The 26,307-nt window shown below is 38.3% G+C and overlaps 1 protein-coding gene across 2 annotated transcripts in view; it reads right to left on the bottom strand.

Moving 5' to 3' along the window:
- LOC140724713 (serine/threonine-protein phosphatase 4 regulatory subunit 4-like) overlaps positions 1-26,307 on the bottom strand; it is a 268,941-nt gene that overhangs the window by 203,667 nt on the left and 38,967 nt on the right. For both annotated transcript variants that reach the window (XM_073039175.1, XM_073039176.1), the window contains exon 2: positions 6,124-6,226. In XM_073039175.1, the coding sequence (XP_072895276.1) occupies positions 6,124-6,174 (51 nt within the window). In that variant the 5' untranslated portion in view covers positions 6,175-6,226. The remainder of the gene's footprint in view (positions 1-6,123; positions 6,227-26,307) is intronic.

The following is a 26,307-nucleotide window of genomic DNA, read 5'->3' as shown; positions in this document are numbered from 1 at the left end:
CATTACGTTTGGAAGCCTCTATGTGTAATTAGCGAATAGATGGAAGTTCTTGTACAAACTCCTCCGCTTTTCGATAAACTGAAAAAAAAAAATTTCCCTCCTCCAAAAAAATTATCAGTGTTGCTGGATGACGCATTGTAAATTTATAACCCTTTTCCCATAAGGCTTTTTTCGCTGGGTTAAATTCCTTCTTTCTCTTCAACAGGTTGTAACTTATATCAGGATAAAAAAGAACTGGTTTCCCTGCTATCATCAGTGGCCCATTTCTATTTTTGGCACTTTGGGCAGCAGCCTTCAGGATCTTTTCTTTGTCTTGGTATCGTAAGCATTTTATCAAAATTGATTGTGGGTTTTGATCAGCTCGAGGTCTTGACCTTAAGGATCTATGAGCCCTTTCGATCTCAATTGGAGTTTCTCTTTCCATTTCCAATTTTTCAGGGATCCATTTTTGAAAAAAATTTATTGGATCTTCTCCTTCTATATCTTCTTTAAGTCCAACAATTTTAATATTATTTCGTCTACTGAAATTTTCAAGCTTATCAATTTTTTCCATAAATTGTTTTCTTTCTGATGTCCAAGCAGTATTTTCATTTTCCATTTTGTCCATTCTTTCAACCATGTCCTCCGTTGTAGTTTCCAAGTCCGTAATTCTTTTTTCCATTTTTTCCTGTCTCTTTGTCATTTTTTCAAGCATAATCTCCATATTGGTCATTTTTTTTCGAGTATTTTTTGATTATTTTAAATTACTTTTAATGTGTCTAATTTACGCATTATTTGCCTCAAAGTCTTTTCTATATTTCTAGAAGGACTTTTAACTCCCTCTTCATCTGATCTTTCCGGAAGGTCTGATTCTCCCTCCGATTTGCTATCACTTTCAGTTGCAGTGGTAGCTGGGCTTTGTAGTTCTTGTTGCTCCCGTTTGCGCATGCTCCATCCTTCATGTTTGCGCAGTTCACGATGGTTTTTTCCTTTAGAAATGGCCGATGTTGCCGCAGTCTCCTGTTCCGTATCGCCGGTGGTATAATGTACCTGAGACCGCGGTTCCTCGGTAGACATGGGCCTTGTTCTTGTTCCAACTTGCGTAGTCTTCCCGGTATTAGTTTTCTTCATCTTCCTTCCTTAAGGCATAGCTTGACACAATCCGGAGTAGTTTATAAATAACTTTTAGAAAGTATTGACTAACTTTTCTTCATTTAGACATTAATTTATTAACTTTTTACGGGAGAGCTGGGTTCCAGCGTCTCGATCCTACGTCATCACGTGACGTCCCCCCGGTGGCATCCTGGTTGATCTATCCTGAGTTCTCTCCTTTGTTATCACTTCTTTCCTGCAATATGGTGGCAGGAAGTGCACACAATAGCCCAAGTGCAGTCTAACCAATATTTTGTACAAATGCAACATGACATCCAAACTTTTATACTTTGCCTATTCCTATGACGGCAAGCATAATAAATTCCTTTTCCACCAACCCATTCAGAGAGCTGACCTAATGGAGATTTATAAAATTATAAAGGACGTGGATTGGATAGGTCATCAGAATCTTTTTCCCAAGGTAGGAATGTCGAGAACCAGAGGACATAGGTTTAAAGTGAGGGCAGAAATTAAATGGAGATCCACCTCAGTTATTATGTGCTTGCGTAATAAAAGAACTTCAGTTCCTAGTGGGCAATGTGGGTGCTTCACCCAGAACCAGAAGCTTCAATGGTGAGCGGGACTCACGTGCTTAGTTTTGAACACTGTTGAGTAATTAAAAGCTCTAGCGATATTCATGCCAAGTTTGTCTTTATTAAACATAACATGGTGCCAGAAGTCAGTGTAAGGTCTAAACATTGACAGTAAATGAACACGGTACTGTGTGCGACTGATGATACTAATGACGGGAAAAGCTGGCCAGCAAGGCAAAACAACATATGTTCCCAAAGTTCAGCAGTCACCAAATCCACCAAGAAATTCAGGTGAGAGGCCAAGAATTCCCATCATAGATAACCTAAGTCCTCCCACACCTATGTAGTTTATCACCAATCTAACTTATAACTGGAAATACGTCAAAAAGCAATTCAATATATATTTAGTGGCTGGCAGAGTAAGGGGGGGTGTTGATGAAAAATTGAAAGAGTCTATTTTTCTGTAATTGGCAAAGATGCTTTGGATGCTATAATTGGCAAAGATGCTATAAGAGTTTTCAAATTGATGAGACAGCTTTTATATTGGACACAAATGACAAAATTTGAGGAGTATTTTGTCCCAAGTAAATACATCATTTCTTTTCTTGGGATCAGAAACAAGGTGTTAGCTTTGACCAATACTTAGCTGATGTTCACACATTGAGTAAGTCCTGTGAGTTTAGAGATTTGAGAGACTCACCAGTTGGAGACAGAGTACGGTAGTTTGTGGAATACCAGATAATTGGCTCAGAGAAAAATTGATCCATGAAAATGTTTAGACATTGGAAAAAGCTGTGGACATGTGTAGAGCAGAAGAGACCACACGAGCACAAGCTAAGGAGCTACACAGGGCAGACATAACAGTGTATGCTGTAAAACAGAAGAGCAGTGCGCAAATCGTTTCTCAAATCAACAGCAAAGCAAAGAGATAGGCTCAAACAGCAAATGCAGCAACCGTGGAGGTAATCACATTCCAAAGTCACGTCCTGCTTGTGGAAAGTCCTGCAATAATTTGGGAGAAGAATCATTTTGCAAAGTGCTGCAAAGCTGCAGCTACCCAAGAGAAAGGTGCACACTGTTGATGAGGAAATTGAGGAAGTCTTTGTGGATTCTCTACAGACTTCTGGTGCTGGTAAAACAAAATGGATTATTCCAGAGACTGAGTAATTATTCCAGAATGGATTATTCCAGAAACAGTAATTACATTGAAGCCTGACACCAGAGCCCAGATGAATTTGTTATCCAGAGAGGATTACAAGACTCTCAAAGTAAAGAGCACGATTTACTCAGTGCAGTTAAAAGTGACAGGCTACCTTGTATGTTCTACCTTGGTTTGACCTTCCGAAGTGCAATACCTCACACTTGTCCGCATTAAACTCCATCTGCCATTTTTCTGCCCATTCCTCCAACTGGTCCAAATCCCTCTGCAAGCTTTGAAAACCTTCCTTACTGTCCACTACACCTCCAATCTTTGTATCATCAGCAAATTTGCTGATCCAATTTGCCACATTATCATCCAGATCATTGATATAGATGACAAATAACAATGGACCCAGCACTGATCCCTGTGGCACACCACTATCCACAGGCCTCCACTCAGAGTAGCAATCCTCCACTACCACTCTCTGGCTTCTTCCATTGAGCCAATGTCTAGTCCAATTTACTACCTCTCCATGTATACCTAGCGACTGAATCTTCCTAACTAACCTCCCATGTGGGACCTTGTCAAAGGCCTTACTGAAGTCCATGTATACAACATCCACTGCTTTCCCTTCATCCACTTTCCTGGTAACTTCCTCGAAAAACTCTAATAGATTGGTTAAACGTGACCTACCACACACAAAGCCATGCTGACTGTTTCTAATAAGTCCCTGTCTATCCAAATACTTGTAGGTCCTATCTCTTAGTATTCCTTCCAATAATTTACCTACTACTGATGACAAACTTACCAGCCTATAATTTCCCAGCTTACTTTTTGATCCTTTTTTAAACGATGGAACTACATAAGCTATTCTCCAATCCTCCGGCACCTGACCCATGGATATCGACATTTTAAATATTTTTTCCAGGGCCCCTGCAATTTCAACACTAGTCTCCCTCAAGGTCCGAGGGAATACCCTGTCAGGTCCTGGGGATTTATCTACTCTGATTTGCCTCAAGACAGCAAGCACCTCCTCCTCTTTAATTTAATGGTAATAACTGTTCCTAAACATGTGGTCCTGAGACTCCTGCCCCATCTCCCTAATGGCAGTAGCAAGAAGAGAGCTTGGCATGGATAGTTAGAGTCCTTGATGATGGATGCTGCTTTCCTGAGACAATGGTCTGTATAATGTGCTCAGTGGTGAGAAGGGCTTTACCCATGATGGACTGGACGTATCCACTATTTTTTGGCTTTTCCATACAAAGGCCTTGACGTTTCCATACCACACATTTACTGCCACACTTGGCCTTTTGATCTCAGTGGAGATATTTATTTTGTTATATCATATAACCATATAACAATTACAGCACAGAAACAGACCATCTCGGCCCTTCTAGTCCGTGCTGAACGCTTGCTCTCACCTAGTCCCACTAGTCTGCACTCAGCCCATAACCCTCCATTCCTTTCCTGTTCATATACCTATCCAATTTTACTTTAATATAACCATATAACCATATCCATCTCCTTTCTTAATTTCCTTTGCTAATAAAACTAATTGCCCTCTCCCTTTCCTACATTTGATGAAGAGTTCCTGGACATGCAAAATTAACCATCTCTCTCTCTCTCCACAGTTTTGCCCTATCTGCTGAGCCTTTCCAGCATTTCTATAGATGCTGCTTGACCTGCTGAGTTGTTCCAGCACTTTGTGTGTGTTCCTTTGATTTCCAACATCTGCAGATTTTCTCTTTTTTTCCAGCATTTTCTGTTTTTATTTTAGATATACAGTACTTGCAGGGTGTTTTTATTTTTGGAAATTACCACATGATTCATGCAATTTCAAAATGTCAAGTTATTATTATTAATTTCCTCAAATATTTGGTTAGAATTAAAGGAATTCGCTTGTCTGTACTTTGCACTTAAAGCTTATCTTCTTATGAAACTGATACAACAGGAAAGAAACCATCCTGAAACTTTTAGATATTAACAGTAATATGCTTGAATCTGGATATTTAATCAAAAAGAAAATGTTGAGAAGAGATAGAGAAAGAGTAACGGAATGGGATTAATTAATTAATTACCACTTTCAAAGCGCAAGCACTGGTTTGGTAAACTGAATTAATGAATTATTTAAATCACTTAGCAATATGCCTGATAAATACTTGATGCAGTATGTAATCCAAGCAATTGCTCATGCATATATGTAACTAGTGTTAATGATATGCCTAATGGATGATTTTTTAAACAAATATAGTGGATTATATAAACAAAAAATCAGTTATAACAACAAGATCAGTCACATTTTGAGGCCACAACCATTTCAAACAGAGATTGAGGAGGAATGTCTTTAGTCAAAGGGTGGTGCATCTTTAGAATTCATCGCCACAAATGGCTGTGGAAGCCAAGTCATTGGGTATATTTAAAGTGGAGGCTAATTAGACAGGACAACAAAGTCACTGGGGAGAAGGTACGAGGATGGGGTTGAGAGGGATAATAAATCAGCCATGATGGAATTGCAGAACAGTCTCAATGGGCTGGCCTAATTCTGCTCTTATGTCTTATGGTCTTATAACAATTTGAACAGTCACATTTGTAGAAAATACATGCTTTTGATTTCACAAAGGAGAAGACTTTGAAGGCAGCTTGACTGACAAATATTCTGATCCATTACAGTAAACATACTTTAAAATAGGATGCATTCCAAATATACAGTTGATATCTGAAATTCTCATAAATATGGGGCAATTAATCATTGCCACAGGATGATATCAAGTACTGGCTATGATTTTTAACAAATTGTTTTACGTACAGCTTTCACATCTGCAGTGGACACTTTGAGTAACAAATGGTTATATTACAGCACCTCACTAATATCGCAAGCATCGATAGTGACTGCAAGGTACAAGGGAACACTACATTCTCTGAGTAAAGTGAAGAAAATCTTTCATATTGAAAACACAGCAGGAGTAGAGGGGTGATGACTGAGAGAGGTTTGTCCAGACACTAAAAACAAAACAATTCAGAGAATAAAGTAGATGAACTTTTCAAAGGCAAATGTATCAAAAAGCAATTTATGTTTTTCCATTCTGTCATTAAATATGTCAGCCCACAGAATTCTTTAACCTCTGGAAATTGTAATACTTAATATGTTAATACCACAGTATGTAGTGTAATCTTTTCTGATACATGATAGTGGTGAGACCAGACATTTAAATGCTGCTACCATGGCCTTGCAAGGTGATTGAAATTAGTACAATGCCATTTCTGATACAATATTTTCAACTGTCCAAATCTTGGCACTCTGTTACTGGTGCAACTTACTCTAATTTTTGGCACCACTCTTCGAATAGTCTCAGAAGTATTCTGTCGCATCAGCTTCGGTAGATTAACCACCACACTGGTTCGCTGAACATCTTGACCAGAACTGCAAAAAAAAAACAATTGAACTTACTCCTTCAAACAGAATGAGATAGACAGCAGATCATAAAAAAATGAGAGGAAATATTTTTCAACATCACTTTTCTATACACAAAGTTCAAAGTAAATTAATTATCAAAGTACATACCTGTCACCGTATAAAACCCTGAAATTCATTTTCCTGTGGGCATACTCAGTAAATCCAGGAAACAATAGAATCAATGAAAGATTGCACCCAACAAGACAGATAAACAACCAATATGCAAAAGACAACAAACTGCATATACAAAAGAGAATAATAAAAATAACGATAATAATAATAAAAAAGCAATAAATATTGAGAAAATGAGATGAAGAATCCTTGAAAGTGAGTCTAAAGGTTGTGGGAACAGTAACCCTAATATGCAAAAATCTATTAATCACAGTCTTGAATTTACCCCAGTCATTGTGACTAGATCATTCCAAAGATGCCCTATGCTCTGAGTGATGAACTTTCCTCTCAGTTCGCTCTTGAAAGAGCACCTCTGCATTCTAACTACTTGTTCTAGACACAGCAATTTGCAGGGGGTGGGGTACAAGATCACTCCTGCATCTACCCTGCCATACCCTCTCATTCACAGGCCCTGTCTGTTTAATTTCTTCCAATCTGAATAATTCGCTCATCGCAGGAATCACTCTGGTTAACCTTTATTGCATTTTATCTCAATCATCTAGCTACCATGATCTTTTCCATCCTAAGTAAAAATGAGAAGTATTAATTTAAAACTCTACACATCTACTGTAGCCTCTCACATAAATAATGGCTGATCTTTAAGGGGACCTATTTTCTCACTAGTTATTATTTTGCTCTTAAATATATCATTAGACATTCTTAACATTCTCCTTTAACTTATTTGTCAAGGATATCTCATGACCCCTTACTTCCCTTAATACTTCTTACCTGCACTCCCTTATAGTAAATTCCCTTCCTCAAGGGATTTACTTCTTCTCAGCAGGATCCACTTGACATATGGCTCCTTTCTTTTCCTGATCAGAACCTCAATATCTATAATCAGCAAGGGCTCCCTAATTCTGCCAACCTTGCTTTTAACTCTAACACAAACATGTTAACCTTGTACTTTCCCTATCTCACTTTTAAAAGCTTCTAACTTGCCTTTTTACCTCCTGTTAGTGTCTCCCAATGAACTTTTGCAAGTTCCTGTCTAATACTATCAATATCAGCCTTTCCCCAATTTAGAACTTCAATATGTGGTAATGTAGAATACTGTAGGTCCACTGGCTCGTTAGTGGGGCCGATGGCGGGGGAGCTGCCTGTCCTCAGTTCTAGAGTGCACCAGGCCCTCATGCTGCAAGGTTATCTGTGGCAGCCCCCACACAGGGGAGGAGACATCAGAGGCAGTGCAGTGTAACTGGGTTGAAGGTTGGCCCCTCCATTTGGTACTGCTCTCCATTGTTCGCTCAGAGCAAGACAAGTTGGATTATGATCATCTACAGCTACACAACGCGTAATGAAGAACTGCTGTACATGCTTGTTCTTGCAGAAACGTGGCTCCAGGACAACCATCCCATGCACTATTAATCTACAGGCCATGACATCAGGGACTCGGGCTATACTATTTATTATTTTTATGGCTATAGGTTTTACAGCCACCTTGTACTGTGTGTGACTGTTGGAACTGTGTTTTGCACCTTGGCCCCTCAGGAACAATGTCTTGTTTGGCTGTATTCATGTGTATGACTGAATGACAATTAAACTTAAAACTTGATCTGGTGGACTAGTCCTCTCTTTTCTTCATTACTATTTTAAAACTATGAATTATGGTCACTAGTCCAAAATTGCTCTGTCACTGACACTTCAATCACTTGCACAGCTTCATTTCCCAAAAGAATGTGATTTAGCATTAAAATCAAATTATAACCATGCAAAATGATAATTGATTGTTAACAGATGAATCCTTAGTTTTTGAAATAAAGCAACAGACTTCTATGCGGATACCACATGACCAATTGTTATGATTTATTCATCAATCAGGAGATACAATGGAGAAGTGTTCTGCTTTTGCTTTTACTAATTTCCCTCAACATACACGGGCATTAACTGGGCACAGCAGGAATGAGCGGCCAAAGAAACTACACAAGAAATAGAAACTGGAGTAATGTTCACACACACATCTCCTTAGGGGATTTGTTGACACAATCTGATTGATAATGCTCCTCTGTTAAAATCTGCCATAAGAATGCAAGTTATTATTTACCTGTCAATCAAAGAGAGTCAGGAGCTTGTGATAATAATCTGCTTTATTTACACTGTACATGTCAACAATAGAAGGGGTTATTTTCAATCAGGACTTTCTGTGTCTCAAATTATGCATAACAGCATACTTGCCGTCCCTGAGAACATGGAACTTCTGCACGTAGCGTCCGAATCTATGTAAGAGTCATCTCACATTGTCAAATGTAAAGTGTTTTAATCGCTATTGACTTGGTTGATGTACAAAAGTAATTCTATAATCACAGAAACTCTGCACAACAAAAACATTAATCAATGGTAATGCAGTTATTCATGAATAAGATGATGTGCAGCATTTAGACTGAGACAAATGGAACAAGGTCAAGAGGGTATTCTGACTAGAATGCTGTGTGTTCATTTTGTACTATGTTCAAACAATAAACTTCAATGCTCCTGTTGGCTTAGCAGCAAAATAACTTCATAGCAATATTCTAATTTGGCAAGTAGTAGGAGCATTCAAACTACTGTAGCACAGATCAGGCCCTGTTGCAGCCGCCCAGGGCAGGTGAAGCCAGAGGCGAGGCAGGCATTTGAGCTGGGATGGGAGCTCGTTCGTCCCATCAGTGATGCTCTTCATTGCTTGATCAGTGGAAGACAAGCTGGTTTGTACTTGTCTCCGGCTGCACTAGTGCGTGATGATTGGACTGCCTTGGGCTTGTTCTTGCCGTCAAACATCCCATGCCCCATTAATTTACAGAACATGATGTTCAGGGACTTGGCCCATGTTATTATTTTTTGTGACTGTATGTTTACTTTTAACATAATTATACGTGCTGTATATGTTTCATACTGTGTAAAGCTGTTTTGCACCTTGGCCCCCGGAGTAACACTGTTTTGTTTGGCTGTACTTATGGATGTCCATATATGGTTAAATGCTTAATTATTTTAATTAATTAAAAATGGTTAAATTAAACTTGAACTCAAACTTGAATAACAGGTTAAAAAAATTATAAACATTAAAAACAGTCGTTAATGTAGCTGTAGTGACTGAGGCTCATGGATTTAGACTGAAATAACTGTACAATTTGAATCCAAGGACAGAAGGAGAAAAGCAAAACAAAGGACACGTCTCTTTTTGTCAGAAATGTTGTTTACACATTTGTTCAAACCAGCATTTGGTCCCAGGTGTCTCATAGCAACACCATTAACAGCTAGTCAGCTTGGCTATAGCAGCCCTGGCATTTATTTCCTTAATAATTCTTATATACAATTCCTTTTAACAAAGCAGGAAAATGAATGAAGTGTAGTAATTGTAATAAAATCAAGTACCCTTACATCATGAGCAATACAAGACATACAATTAACACTTTTACCTTCTGTTTAGATAGGCCTTAAAAGGCCTAGATAGAATGGATGAGGAGAAGATGATTCCTATCGTGGAGGAACTAGCAACAGAGGACACAGCCTCAGAATAGAGATGTGGAAGAATTTCTTAAGCCAGAGGGTGGTGAATCTGTGGAATTGAATTGAATTTAACTACTTCTAGCTTTCCTATACATCAGGAGTAAAAAATCTTTACGTTATGTCTCCATCTAAATGTGCAATGTGCAATTTATGGTAATTTATAATTATTAGTATGTACAACAGGATAGTCAATATAACATAGAAATACAGTTGTGTCAGCATGAGTTAAGCAGTCTGATGGCCTGGTGGAAGAAGCTGTCCTGGAGCCTGTTGGTCCTGGCTTTTGTGCTGTGGTGCCGTTTCCCAGATGGTATCAGCTGGAACAGTTTGTGGTTGGGGTGACTCAGGTCTCCAATGATCCTTCGGGCCCTTTCTACACACCTGGATTTGTAAATGTTCTGAATAGTGAGAGGTTCACAGCTACAGATGCACTGGGCTGTCCACACCACTCTCTACAGAATCCTGCAATTGAGGGAAGGACAGTTCCCATACCAGGCAGTGATGCAGTCAGTCAGGATGCTCTCAATTGTGTTCCTGTAGAAAGTTCTTGGTATTTGAGCGCCCACACCAAACTTCTTCAACCATCTCAGGTGAAAGAGGTGCTGTTGTATCTTGTATCAAATGACTTCTTTAAGTCTAAATTATCTGGTTCTTTCTTCTTAAATGCAAAGCAGAAGGAAGCTGCAGCTGTAAAACAATCAACTTGTGAAAATAGACTACAAGGTAGCAGAAGGGATAAACATGATAAAGTGAACCTTCTCCTATTTCTCCAGTAGTGCCAATGCCAACCACCTACATGTAGAAAACAGCAGAAGAGTTTCCATTCATTCCCAATTTCACTTCAAAGTTACAGATTGAGAATACGCCAGACAGAAATGTCATATTCTAAAGTGAGATGCCCAAAACCATGAAGTTCAAAGTTCAAAGCAAAATTTATAATCAAAGTGCTCACATGTCACCACATACAACACCGAGATTCATGTTCTGTGGACATACTTAGCAAATCTATAGAACAGTAACTTTACACCACACATCTATAGAAGTTTGCTAAGGTTTTCAATTACATGCCTAATCTCTGCAGACTCATGAGGAAGTAGAGGCATTGTCCTGCTTTCTTCGCAGTAATAGTTATATGACAGGTCCAGGACAGATCCTCTGCGATAGTGACACCCAGGAATTTAAAGTTATTTACCCTCTCCACCTCTGATTCTCTGGCGATTACTGGCTCATGGACCTCTAATTCTTCATTTTCAATCTTTTTTTTATTGATTTTCCAACAAAAGAAAAGATACAGATCAGAGGAGAAGTTGTAGCAAACACATAATACAAAAAAACACAGAAACAACAAAAGAATATATACTGTCAAAATCAAATAAATATGATGTTGAGCTATTGTATATGAACAAAAAACTACAACTTCTCTTGACAAATCATAGAGAAAAAAAAAGACTGGAAATTTTTATAGTAAGGAGAAAAAACCCGCTAAACTAACCTAAAACAAAAAAAAAGAAAGATTGGGCAGTCCATTTGAGGATAAAAAAATTTTAAAAAAAGAAGAAAACATCCTTCTAGTCATCTCTGAACCTTCATGGATAAGGAGGAACAAAAAGGAAAAAAAATGTTTCCTTAAAAATTTGTTTAAATCATATGAAAATATTGAATAGAAGGTCACCAGACTTGCTCAAAGTTAAAAGATGTGTCAAACATCTGGCTTCTAATTTTCTCCAAACTTAAACAGGACATAATGGAGGAGAGCCAGTTAAAAACAGTAGGTGGATTAGAATCTTTCCAGTATAACCAGATAGCTCTCCTAGCCAGTAAAGTTGAAAAAGCTATCACATGTTGAGCAGGAGCTTCCTCTGGAATAATCCCAAAGATTGCCGTAAGTGAATTGGGTTGTACATCCACACCTATAACTTTTGATAATATTCTAAACACATCCCTCCAAAAATTATTTAACTTTACGCAGGACCAAAACATATGAGTTAGAGTAGCCACCTCAACATTGCATCTGTCACAGGTAGGGCTTATATTTGAAAAAATATGCGCTAGTTTATCTTTTGACATATGGGCCCTGTGTACTATCTTAAACTGAATTAGGGAGTGACGAGCACGGATAGATGAATTATTAACTAGATAATAAATTTTATTCCATTGATCATCTGAAAATGAATGTTGAAGTTCTATTTCCCAAGTACGTTTAACCTTATCATTAGGCATCATACATGCATTCATTAACTGTTTATATATAATAGCTGTTAATCATTTTTGAAGTGGTTTAAGCTGAAAAATAGCGTAAATCAAATTTGGTGAATGAGCCATTGGATAATTTGGTAAAAAATAATGTAAAAAATTCCTAACTTGTAAGTACCTAAAAAAATGTGCACTAGATATATCATATTTATCCACTAACGGCGAAAAAGACATTAAAGAATCCTCTGAAAACAAATCTAAAAAAGTTTTTATTCCCTTAGTTTTCCATATAAAAAAGCCTTATCCAGAGTTGATGGTTTAAAGAAAAAATTAAAATGGATATTACTGGAGAGTACAAAGTTATTTAATTCAAAAAATCTACGAAACAGAAACCAAATTTTTAAAGTATGTTTAACAATAGGACTAAGACCTTGTCTACCTATCCTGGAAAACAAAAAAGGAAGAGGAGCTCCCAATAAAGAAGCTAAAGAAAACCCCTTTGCTGCATTCTCCTCCAAATGTAACCATGAAATGTAACCTGGTTATCTATACCATGAATCCAGAAGGTGATATAATGAATATTAATTGCCCAATAATAAAATTTAAAGTTTAGTAGCACCAGTCCTCCATCTTTTTTTGATTTTTGCAATAAAAATTTATTCACTCTGGAGCTTTTATTATTCCAAATGTAAGACAGGATCATGGAATCTATTCTATCAAAAAAAAATTTCAGAACAAAAGATGGAACTGCTTTAAATGTATATAAAATTTCAGTAAAATAACCATTTTTATAGCATTTATTCAACCAATTAATGACATCAACATAGGCGACCATTTAGAAAGCGTTTGTTGAGTATATTCAATTAGAGGGGAAAAATTATATTTACATAGATCTTTAAAATTTATAGTAATTTTAATACCAAGGTAAGTAAAATAGTTTTTAGCAATATTAAAAGGTATTGGATCATAATAATCAGAATAGTTATTAATAGGAAATAATTCACTTTTATGTAAGTTTAATTTATATCCAGAGAAAATGCTAAATTCAGTAAATATAGATAACATAAAAGGAATAGATCTCCTAGTGTCTGAAATGTAAACTAATAAATCATCCGCATATAATGAAACTTTATGTAATTTATCCCCTCTCTAAATACCCTGAACAGAATTAGAATCCCTAAGAGCAATAGCAAGTGGTTCTAAAACCAAATTAAATAATAAAGGACTGAAAGGACAACCCTGACGGGTTCCTCTATATAGTCTAAAATAAGGAGACTTTTATTAATTATAATCGCAGCCACTGGGGCTTGATAAATCAGTTTAATCCAGGAAATAAATCCCAGACCGAAATTAATCCTTTCAAAACCTGAAACAAATAAGGCCACTCCACCCTATCAAAAGCTTTCTCTGCATCCAGAGACACAATACATTCAGATTCTTTAACTGATGGGGAATAAATGATATTTAACAGTCTTTGAATATTAAAATGTGAGTACCTATTTTTAATAAATCCAGTTTGATCATTTGAGATAACAGTAGGCAAAATATTCTCAAGTCTATTTGCTAAAATCTTAGAGAGAATTTAAAAATCTACATTCAGTAAGGAGCTAGGTCAATAGGATGCACATTCTGATAAATCTTTTCCTTTTTTAGGAATCAATGAAATTAATGCCTCATAAAAAGTTTTTGGAAGATTCCCAGAGGATATAGAATCAGTAAAAGTTTGATAAAGATGTGGTATAAGCATTTAATGGAGAGTCTTGTAAAATTCCACCGTATAACCATCTGGTCCCGGAGCTTTCCCTAATTGCATAGAGGATATAGCTTTGGCTATTCCTCTTGTTTAATAGCTGCATCTAATATATCAATACCTTGAGTCGAAATTTTAGGTATATTTAATTTTTGCAAAAATCTATTCATAATAAAAGTATTGTCAGAGAATTCAGATTTATAAAGATTAGAGTAAAAAACCATAAATATCTTATTAATTTCATAAGGATCTAGGGTTTCAGTTCTATCTGGTCTATGTATTTTCAAAATCTGTCTTCTAACCATGCCTGCCTTTAACTGACCACCCAAAAGTTTAACTGACTTATCTCCATGTATATAAAATAGACTTTTAGATTTAAAAATTTGCTGTTCAATGGGAAAGGTCAGAAGCAAATCATATTGTGTTTGAAGTTCAACCCTTTCCTTATATAGATCTTCAGTAGGTTTTACTGAATACGCTTTATCTATCTCTCTAATTTTATTAGTAAGCTCTGACAGTTCTGCTTTAGTTTTCTTTCTTAAAGCTGCTGAGTGTGAAATTATCTGTCCCCTAAGAAAAGATCTCATCGTGTCCCATATAAATAAGTTTGACATTCCTTCAGTTGTATTAAATTCAAAAAATATAGAAATTTGCTCCTTAATAAAACTAACAAAAGCTGGATCCTGTAACAATATGGGATTCAATCTTCACTGTGACACTTTCAAAAAGCTATCAGAGAGCTTCAGGGTTAATTTCAAAGGCACGTGATCTGACAACGCAATGACATCATACGCACACTCAACAACGGAGTGTAGTAAGCGTGTATCTAGAAAAAAGTAATCAATTCTAGAGTATTTATGATGAATGTGTGAAAAAAAAGAAAAATTTTTGTCGTTAGGGTGTTTATATCTCCAGATATTGACCAGGCCATATTCTAGTAGAAAAGAATTAATACAAGCTGCCGCTTTATTAGGTAGCGACGGATTGGTTGATGACCTGTCAATCACCGGATTCAGACAACAATTAAAGTCACCACCCATGATCAACTTATATTCATTCAGATTCGGTAGCTCAGGAAAAAGCTTCTTAAAAAAATTCAGGACTATCTACATTAGATGCGTATACACACCAAAGCTACCTTTTAATCGCATAATAAACCAGTAACAATTAAATATCTTCCAATTGAATCAGTAATAGTATTAAAGTGTACAAAGGGGACTTTAGAGTTAACAAAAATTGATACCCCTTAACTTTATTAGTCGATAAAGAATGAAATAAAGGACCTTTCCAAAATTTGAAAAAGTGGTCCTTATCCTGTCTCCGTAATTGATTTTCTTACGCAAAAATAATATCTGCATTAAGTGTTTTTAATTTCTTAAAAATTGTTTTACGCTTAATAGGATGATTCACGCCATTCAGATTCCAAGAGATTATATTAATTTTATTAACATCCATGTTTAAGATTTAATTTAATATTTTATAAAGAAAACTATTGCACAAAGGCAGATTAATCCAAAAGGTACGGATATGACTAGAAGGGATGAAGTATTTGAGAGAAAATGTCCATCTAAAGAACCGCCCAGTCGAGAAAGAAAACCTATTCTAATAGTTATTCTAAATGTTATTTCTAATAACAAAGCCAGAAAAACACCAACCAATAGGCTGGTTGCATGCTAAACTAATGACCCTTGACCCTATCCTCCATTTTGCAGCTATTTATATTAAAATTGAAATATTAATCCCATCCAATTTAGCCATATTAAAAGAGACAAACAAATTTCAAACACTGTAATGTTATGTCTAACAGTAATAAAAACATAACTGGCGACAGCCATCTTAAATTCATCTAAATTGTATTAATCACATATTCAAAAAAATGTAAATCCAAGCAAATAATATTACAATTGAAGTTCTTTCTTTCAAAAAAACTTATGTCATACAAAAACAATAAATGAATATATATATATATATATATTTATATATATATAAAGCCTAAAACTATATTAATGTTGGAACAAGTGAAATTATAAAAAAAAATTCAAGCCAGGACCTATACAGACCTCTATAGTATGATACTATAAAGATTCCTTACAAAGCAATTATGAGTATATACTAATAATGAATAAAAAAATTTAATCAGCCAAATCCCATACGGAGATTAAAAAAGCATAGATGACTTTGCTCAAGACATCTATAAACATCTCATACATCAGAATTACCTATTCAACAATCAGCTTAACTTTAAGATTTTTAATGTACTCCCATCCTTCTTGAGGGGAGTAGATCTTCTGTGGCTGAGAATTAGCAGGGAAGATTATCAGCCACTTGGGTACTGAAGAGATGGATGTAAATTTCTCTTATATATTTCGCTAATGACTTCCCGGTATTTCCTTCTTACGGCAAAAATCTCAGGAGGAAAATCTTCGACTATATGAATTTCTGTTGATTTGAAGATTATCTTTCACTTTCTTCTGGCCTCTCGAAGTATGGCTTCTTTGTTTGTATAATAATGCAAACAAAGTACGATTGGCCGAGGGTGTAATTCAGATGAACGCTGAAATCTTGGAACTCTATGGGCTATATTGAGTAAAGGGCTCGCTTCCAGGGTCTCACTAAAAAGTGAGTACAACATATCTGAGAAGAACTTTAGCAGGTCACCAGCTTCAGTATTTTCAGGCAATCCTAATATACACAAATTCCTCCGATGTGCTCTACAGTCTAAATCAATCATTTTTTTCTTCATTTTAGATAGTTCCGAGGTAATTTTGATGTCTTTTCCATCGAAGACATCTTCAGTTCTTGATCTTTAATAGTTTGCCTGAATTGTTCGTGTTCATTCTCAATTTGGTGTGTAGTCTGCTTAAGCGTCTGAATTTGAGAGTCCAGATTCTTCAGAGATTCTTGGACATTAAAGATAGATTTTTCAAGCTTCCCTTTGGTATCTGTCAGCTTATCAATCTTAGTATTGAGCGATCCAAATTCAAACTTCATATCTTGTATTGAAGAGAATATTCCTGCTAAAGTAACAGGTTCCTCCGATTTCTTTATTTGTTCAGTTTGCTCCATTTCAGGAAAAGTCTTGCCGCTTCTCAGTTCAATACCAGATCGACTTCCGGCCATCACAGTTAAATTGTAAGTCTTTCAACAAAAGTAATAAATCATCAAACTTAAAAGGAATCTGACAGTGGGATGTAGAATATAAAGAAAAGTGGAGCCGCTATAAAATGTGTCTCACTCCATGCACTGCAAAATTGAGTCTCCTATGGACCTCTAATTTACCTCTCCTGAAGTCTACAATCATTTCCTTAGTCTTGTTGACATTGAATGAGAGGTTGTTGTTATTACACCACTCAGCTAAGTTTTCAAAGTCCCTCCTGTATGCTGATTTATCACACCATTACAGTGGTGTCATCAGCAAACTTGTATATGGTATTGGAGCTGTACTTAGCCACACAGCCATAGGTGTAAAGCAAGTAGAGCAGGGTGCTAAGTACACATCCCTGTGGTGCTCCTGTGCCGATGGAGATTGTGGAGGAGATGTTTTTGCCAATCTGAAGTGAGGAAATCCAGGATCCAATTGCACAAAGGTATATTGAGACCCAGGGCTTGGAGTTCATTGATTAGTTTTGAGGTGATGATGGTGTTAAGTGTCAAAGTGTAATCGAGAAAAAGCATACTGATATCTGCATCTTAGCTGTCCAGATGTTTCAGGGTTGCATAATGAGCCAATGAGATGGCATCCACTGTAGCCCTGTTGCTTCAGTAGGTGAATAGGAGTGGCTCCAAGTCACTGTTCAGACAGAAGCTGATATTCTCCAATCCCAACCTCTCAAAAACTTCATCACTGTGGATGGAGGTATGACTGGGCAATAGAGAATGATGACGAGAACTTCATCAAGTCACGGGAAGTAACATTCCATTAAAAAAACAGTTCATATGCAAAACAAACTGATAAAATGGAAAATGTGTCTAGTGAGCAGAGGTACAAATTATCTTTTATTTTTTCTAGCAAATTCAAGTGGAACTTCATTGTCATTCAGCTGTACACAACTAACTTGTGGACCCCATCAACAGATCACTTGCAATACCAGAGAAAACAACACATTGAACCATTGCTACACCACCATCAAGAATGCCTACCGTGCTATTCCACGCCCTCACTTCGGGAAGTCTGATCACCTGGCTATACTCCCTGAGTATAGGCAGAGACTGAAGCATCAGTAGTGAGGACCAAGAAGGTTTGGACAAGGGAAGTACAGGAGTGTTTACAGGGCTGCTTTGAATCGGTGGACTGGACTGTATTCAGGGATTCATCTTTGAACCTGGATGAATATGTTGCAGTCGTTACTGACTTCATTAAAACCTGTGTGGATGAGTGGGGTGCCTACAAAGACTTACTGTACATTACCAAACCAAAAGCCAAGGATGAACCAGGAGGTACGTCATCTGCTGAAGGCTAGATCCATGGCATTCAAGTCTGGCGACCCAGGCCTGTACCAGAAAACCAGCTATGATTTGTAGAGGCAAACACGAGGAAATCTGCAGATGCTGGAAATTCAAGCAACACACACAAAATGCTGGTGGAATGCAGCAGCATTTTGTATGTGTTGCTATGATTTGCAGAGGGCTATTTCAAGGGCAAAGAGACAATTTCAAATGAGGTTAGAGGAGACATCAGATGCACGGCAACTCTGGCAGGGTTTGCAAGACATTACTTTCTACAAAGCGAAATCCAATAGCATGAATGGCAGTGATGCTTCACTACCAGATAAACTCAACCCCTTCCATGCCCTCTTTGAAAGGGAGAACAGAACTATCACTGTGATGATCCCTACTGCACCTGATGACCCTGTGATCTCTGTCTCAGTGGCTGATGTTAGGCTGTCTTTAAAAAGAGTGAACCCTCACAAGGCGGAATGTCCCAATGGAGTATCTGGTAAGGCTCTGAAAACCTGCGCAAACCAACTAGCGGGAGTATTCAAGGACTTTTTCAACCTCTCACTGCTACGGGCGTAAGTTCCCACTTGCTTCATAAAGGCAACAATTATACTAGTTCCTAAGAAAAAATAATGTGAGCTGCCTTAACGATAATAGCCTGGTAGCACTCACATCTACAGTGATGAAATGCTTTGAGAGGTTGGTCATGACTAGACTGAACTCCTGCCTAGTAAGGACCTGGACCCATTGCAATTTGCCTATTGCCACAATACGTCAAGAGCAGATGCAATCTCAATGGCTCTCCACACGGCTTTAGACCACCTGGACAACACAAACACCTATGTCAGCATGTTGTTCATTGACTATAGCTCAGCATTTAATACCGTCATTCCTACAATCCTGATTGAGAAGTTGCAGAGCCTGGGCCTCTGTACCTCCGTCTGCAATTGGATCCACAACTTGCTAACCAGAACACCACAATCTGTGTGGATTGGCGACAACATATCCTCATCAGTCCTCCTCACTGATGATCAATACTGGCACACCTCAGGGTGTGTGCTTAGCCCACTGCTCTACTCTCTACATACACATGACTATTTGGCTCGGCATAGCTCAAATACCATCTATAAATTTGCTGACAATACAACCATTGCTGGTAGAATCTCAGGTGGTGATGAGAGGGCATACAGGAGTGAGATATGCCCTCCTGATAGGAAAGCAAGATCTGCTGAGAGGACCATCAGGGTCACAATCACTTCTTATAGATCTCAGCAAGTATGCGTTCCAGATATCAGTTATAATCTCAGATGCAAGAAAGGAGTCTAAAACACAATTTCAAGAAACAATAGGAGAGTTCACCTAGGTATCCAAGCTAATGTTTCACCCCATTAATACAATATGATAAATTGTCCTTTGGTGTTTGCTATCAATATGCTGTTTGTTGAGCCTCTACATTTGAGACATACTTTATTAGCCATAATTGTTGAAAATCCAGAGGTCACAAAAGGTAATTTTTCCCCTGCTATTTAGACTTAAATGTACAATGGCTATTTGCTGAAAACACTGTAGTGCCAATTTACAATGGCCAAATACTTCATCTCCAAATATCTACACATACAATTCTAAATGCTAATATAAGCTTAAAATGTATGCACCGATGTTAATTTGTCTGCTACTTAAGGCTTGTTTATTTCAGAGTAAGTATTCTTTTAACAGTAGAGAATGGCCAAATGGCCAAATTCTGTTTATACGTCTTATGGTCTTCTTTCATCCAAACAGTGCATATACAAAAAGAAAATCACAGATGAAATAATGAGCACAGATAAATAAGCAATAAATATCAAGAACATGAGGTAAAGTGTCCTTACCCATGGTGTGATAAGAACAATGGTGAATATACAATGGTAATAGACTTAGCATCCATTATAAGCTAAGAGCAAAGTGGCAAGTAACATGCTTGCCTAACCAAGGAAATTGAGAGTTTGGTATACAAGTTATCATGCTCCTCCAGTAGCTTTGTTTCTATAATATTTTCCAAGAAGTGAATACATTGAGGCATGATATTTGGTACATGTAAAATAAATCTTCAAGGAGTGGTGCCTCAGAAAGGTGACATCCAGTATTAAGGACACCCATCACCCAGGGCATGCTTTCCCCTCCTTGCTACCATCAGAAAAGAGGTACAGAAGATCGAAAGCACGCACACAGCGATTCAGGAACAGCTTCTTCCCCTCTGCCATATGACCCTAACTGGATATTGTATTGACCACTGCCTCACTTTTTTGATTTTGCAATATTTTAGTCTATTCAAAATACATATATACTTAAAGTAATTGATTTACTTACTTTTTCTTCTTTTTATAATGTCATATATTGCATTGAACTGCTGCTGCTAAGTTAACAAATTTCATGTTACATGCTGGTGATAATAAACCTGATTCTGATTCTAATTCTGAAATAGTGCAGGCTGCAGCTCAGTTTATAGAACTTTCATGCAAACTTGTGGATTCATATCTCAATCCAAGACTGACACTGAGACTTGTCTTGATTTTTGAGTACTGACATAATGCCACATATAAAATTCCACAAGGCACTGGAAAGGATCGCAGGCAATACATAGGTCTCTACACACCACAGACAGTTCTGAGATGTGACCTCACATACTCCAAGTGGGTTTCTGTTGGCGCCAGTTTGTTTTCAGTAATGATCATAGCCAGACCTTGAAGCATTACTCACAGCAATACAACTGTATTTCTATCCTCTCCACATCCACCCTATCTAGTCCTTCCAACATTCAGTAGGTTTCAATGAGATCCCCCTGCATTCTTCTAAATTCCAGTGAGTACAGGCCTAATGTTTCAAAACGTTCCTCATATGTTAACCCGGTCATTCCCAGAATCATCCTCGTGAACCTCCTCTGGATTTTCTCCAACGACAGCACATCCTTTCTGAGATATGGGGCCCAAAACTGTTGACAATACTCCAAGTGTAGCCTGACTGGTGGCTTATAAAGGCTCAGAATTATCTCCTTGCTTTTATATTCTATTCCACTTGAAATAAGTGCCAGCATTGCATTTGCCTTCTTTACCACGGACTCAACCAGTAAATCAACCTTCTGGGAGTCTTGCTCAAGGACTCCTAAGCCCCTCTGCACCTCTGATGTTTGAATATTCTCCCCATTTAGATAATTATCCGCACTATTGTTCCTTTAACCAAAATGTATTATCATACATTCCCAACACTGTATTCCATCTGCCACATTTTCAAAGGTTTCAAAGCTACATTTAATGTCAGAGAAATGTATACAATATACATCCTGAAATGCTTTTTCTTCACAACCATCCATGAAAACAGAGGAGTGCCCCCAAAGAATGAACGACAGTTAAATGTTAGAAAGCCCCCCAGCTTCCTTCCTTCCCGCATGTGAGTGGCAGCAAGCAACAATCCACCCCCCCCGTGACAAAAAAAAGCATCGGCACCCGCCACCAAGCCCTCAAGTGTGAGCCAGGCAAAAGCAAAGACACAGACTTGCAGTACTCCAAAGACTACTTTTTGCCAATTCTTCCAATTTGCCTAGGTCCTGCTGCAATCACATTGCTTCCTCAGTACTATCTATACTTCCACCCATCTTCGTATCATCTCCAAACTTTGCACAAAGCCATCAATTCCATTATCTAAATCATTGACAAACAATGTGAAAAGTAGCGGTCCCAATACTGACCACTGAGGAACACCTCTTGTCACTGGCAGCCAACCAGAAAAGGCTCCTTTTATTCCCACTCACTGCCTCCTGCCTGTCAGCCATTCCACTATCCATGTCAGTAACTTTCTTGTAATGTCATAGGATTTTATCTTGTTAAGCATCCTCTTATGTGGCACCTAATCAAGTGCCTTCAGAAAATCCAAGTAAATGACATCCACTGCCTCTCCTTTATCCACCCTACTTGTTACTTCCTTGAAGAACTCTAACAGATTTGGCAGGCAAGCTATCCCCTTACAGAAACTGTGCTGACTTTGGCTTATTTTATTTTTAGTCTCCAAGTACTTTGAAACCACATCCTTAATAATACACTCCAACACTTTCCCAACCAATTAGGTTAGGCTAACTAGCCTATAATTTCCTTTCTTTTGCCTTCCTCCCTTCTTAAACAGTGGAGTGGCATTTGCAATCTTCCAGTCCTCTGAGACCATACCAGAATCAAATGGTTCTTCAAAGATCATGACCAATGCATCCATTATCACTTCAACAATCTCTCTCAGGACTCTGGGATGTAGTCCATCTGGCCCAGGTGATTTATCCACTTTAAAACCTTTGACTTTGCCTAGCACTTTTTCCTTTGTAATAGCAATGACACTCACTGCTGCTCCCTGACACTCACAGACATCTGGCACACTGCTAGTGTCTTCCATAGTGAAGACAGATGCAAAGTACTCATTAAGCTGATCTGACACTTCTTTGTCCCATATAACTACCTCACCAGCATTATTTTCCCATGGTCTAACATCAACTCTCATCTCCTTCTTACTTTTTATATAACTGAAAAAAACTTCTGGTATCAAGCTTTATATTAGTCTGCCCTCATATTTCATCTTTTCCTTTCTTTTGACTTTTTTAGTTGCCTTGTGTTGGATTTCAAAAGCTTCCCAATCATCTAACTTCCCACTCACTTTTGCTATCTTATAGGTCCTTTCCTTGGCTTTTATGCAGTCCCAAACTTCCTTTATCTGCCATGGTTGCCACGGTTGCCAACCCCTGCCATATGAGAACTTCTTGCTCTGTGGAACATATCTATCCTGCACCTTGTGAACTATTCCCAGAAACTTCAGCCATCTCTGCTCTGCCTTCATCACCACCAGTATCCTCCTCCAGTCCACCTGAGCAAGCTCCTCCCCTATGCCTCTGCAATTTCCTTTATTCCATTGTGATACTGATAAATGTGAGTTATGTTTCTCCCTTTCAACTTGCAGTATAAATTCAATCATACTATGATCACTGCCTCCTAAGGGTTCCTTTATGTTAAGCTCCCTAATAAGATCTGGGTTATTACACAACACCCATTCGAGCTGCACCACTCACAAATTACCCGATTTAGCCTAGCTCAATCACAGGACAATTTATAATGACTAATTAGCCCACTAACTGGTACATCTTTGATCTGTGAGAGAAAACTGGTGCACCCAGAGGAAACCCACAGATTCCATGGGGAGAACATACAAACTCCTTACAGGCAGCAGTGGGAGTTGAATCCGGGTCGTAAAGTGTTGTGCTAACCACTACACTACCATGCCACAGCAACTCCTGCCTGATGCGAGGGGTTCAAAGAGATTGTTGGACGGATGGGAAGGAACATTGGCAAAGCTAAGGGTTCTGCATATGCAGCACTCCTAATAAATATCTTTGATGGATAGAAGTGAGACTTGGATGATTCTCTGAATAATCCTTGCAATCCTTTGTATGGACTTGTGGTCAGATGCCTTGCAATTCATAGGGAATTGCAGTCAGATACCTTGCCATGAAATGTAAAGCACATAAAAATACTGACATTAATTGCTCCACCATCTTTTTTGTCTGGTGTGGCAGAAGCACTGTGTATTGTATTTAGTATAGAAACTGGCTATCCCATCTGTAATGTCATACTGGCTTTGGACCTCCTCCCACCCTGCCACCTTTATACCCATCAACAGCTTCAATTTACTCACTCACCCTTTAACATTTATGCTATTGCCCTATCTACTCTCTTGTCATGATTTTTTCCTTTTAACCAGAATGGGCAACGAAGTTTCCTCTAAATTATAATTAGATTTATTAAGGAATATTTTAAATTGACTGCTCTTGTTTCTGGTTTCACCCATTTCACTACACTGAAGATGGTCCAATTTTCTACATTACTTTAGAAAAAAATAAATCAAGAGTAGATGTTTTAACCCTTTTGAGACTATTCCACAATTCATTATGATCAGGCAGACAACATCTCAGGCCAAGTACTCAGGGAGTGTGCACACCAGCTCACTGACAACTTCAATGCTTCACTCAGCCAGGCTGCTGTCCCCACATGCTTTAAATCAACTACCATCATCCCTGTACCAAATAACTCTACACCTTCACAACTAAATGATTACTGCCCAGTGGCACTGATGCCAATCTTCATGAAGCACTTTGAACAACTGATAATGGCACATAGTAAAAATCCATTCCTGTCATGCTAGACCCTCACCAATATGTTTACCAACAGAACCACTCTACGACAGATGCCAATGCATTTGTCGTGCACCTGGCCCTGACACACCTAGAAAACAAGGACACTTATGTCAGAGTTCTGTTTCTGGATTTCAGTTCAACATTCAAAACTATTGTGTCACAGACCTTAGTGAACAAACTCCTATTCCTCAGTCTAAATACACCACTATGCAACTGGATGATGGACTTCCTAACAACAAACCTCAGATGGTCAGGTCTGCTCCTCCCTCTCCATCATCCCAACACAGGTGTCCCCCAGGGCTGTGTGCTGAGCCCACTGCTGTACACTCTGCTGACATATGACTGCACGGCCTAACACCTGAGCAATATCATCATCAAGTTGCCGATGACATAACAGTAGTGGGGCTCTGGAGAGGTATCTGAGGAGGTTCGCAAGGATGATTCCAGGAACGAAAAGATTATCTTACGAGGAACATTTGATGGCTCTGGGTCTGTGCTCACAGGAATTCAGAAGGATGAGAGGGGATTTCATTGAAACCTTTTGAATGATAAAAGGCCTAGACGGAGTAGATGTGGAAAGGATGTTTCCTATGGTGGAAGAGGCTAGAACAAGAGGGCACAGCCTCAGGATAGAGGGACAGAGATGCAGAAAAATTGCTTTAGCCAAAGGGTGGTGAATTTATTGAATTTGTTGCCACATGCAGCTGTGGTGGCCAGGTCATTGGGTGTATTTAAGGCAGAGATTGATAGCTTCTTGATTAGACATGGCATCAAAGGCTATGGGGAGAACACTGGGAACTGGGGTTGAGGAGAAGATAGAAAAAAAAGATTAGCCATGATTGAATGGCAGAGCAGACTCAATTGGCCAGATGGCCCAATTCTGCTCCTGTGTCTTATGGTCTTATGATCTTATCATCAACAAAGATGAGATGGCCTACAGAGAGGGCATGGAAGAGTTTGAGGCTAGGTGCCAGGCAAATAACCTCTTCCTTAATGTCAACAAGATAAAGAAGATGGTTATTGACATCAGAGAACTTGCACCACTCACAACATCCTTTACATCAGCAGCACAGCAGTGTAAATTGCGGGCAGATTCAAAACTCCTGGGAGTACATAGTACACACGATCTCTCATGGTCCCAGAACACATCCTACACAGTCAAGAAAGCTCATCAATGTCTTGACTTTTTGAGGGGGCTGAAGAGAGCTGAAATTCAAACATCCATCTGCATATCATTCTATCGATGTCCAATAGAGAGAAGCCTAACAAGCTGCATCACTGTTTGGAACAATAACTGTACTCCAGTGGACAGGAGCTCTACAAATAGTGGTCAAAACTTCCCAAAGAATCACTGGCACCACGCTACACACCATCAAGGACAAATATACAGGAAGGTACCAGAAAATGTCCAGTAACATCATCAATGAGGATGGGAGAGGTTCCAAACGATTGGAGCGTTGCGGATGTTGTTCCCTTCTTCAAGAAAGGGAGTAGAGATAGACCAGGAAATTATAGACCAGTGAGTCTTACTTCAGTGGTTGGTAAGCTGATGGAGACGTTCCTGAGAGGTAGGATTTATGAACATTTGGAGAGGCATAATGATTAGGAATAGTCAGCATGGCTTTGTCAAGGGCAGGTCATCCCTTACGAGCCTGATTGAATTTTTTGAGGACGTGACTAAACACATTGATGAAGGTAGAGCCATAGATGTAGTTTTTATGGATTTCAGCAAGGCATTTCTACAAGGCATTGAGAAAGTAAGCAGGCATGGGATCCAAGGGGACATTGCTTTGTGGATCCAGAACTGGCTTGCCC

Source organism: Hemitrygon akajei, chromosome 3, assembly GCF_048418815.1.
Source record: "Hemitrygon akajei chromosome 3, sHemAka1.3, whole genome shotgun sequence".
Lineage (NCBI taxonomy): Eukaryota > Metazoa > Chordata > Chondrichthyes > Myliobatiformes > Dasyatidae > Hemitrygon > Hemitrygon akajei.
This window is presented reverse-complemented; position numbering and strand designations above follow the sequence as displayed.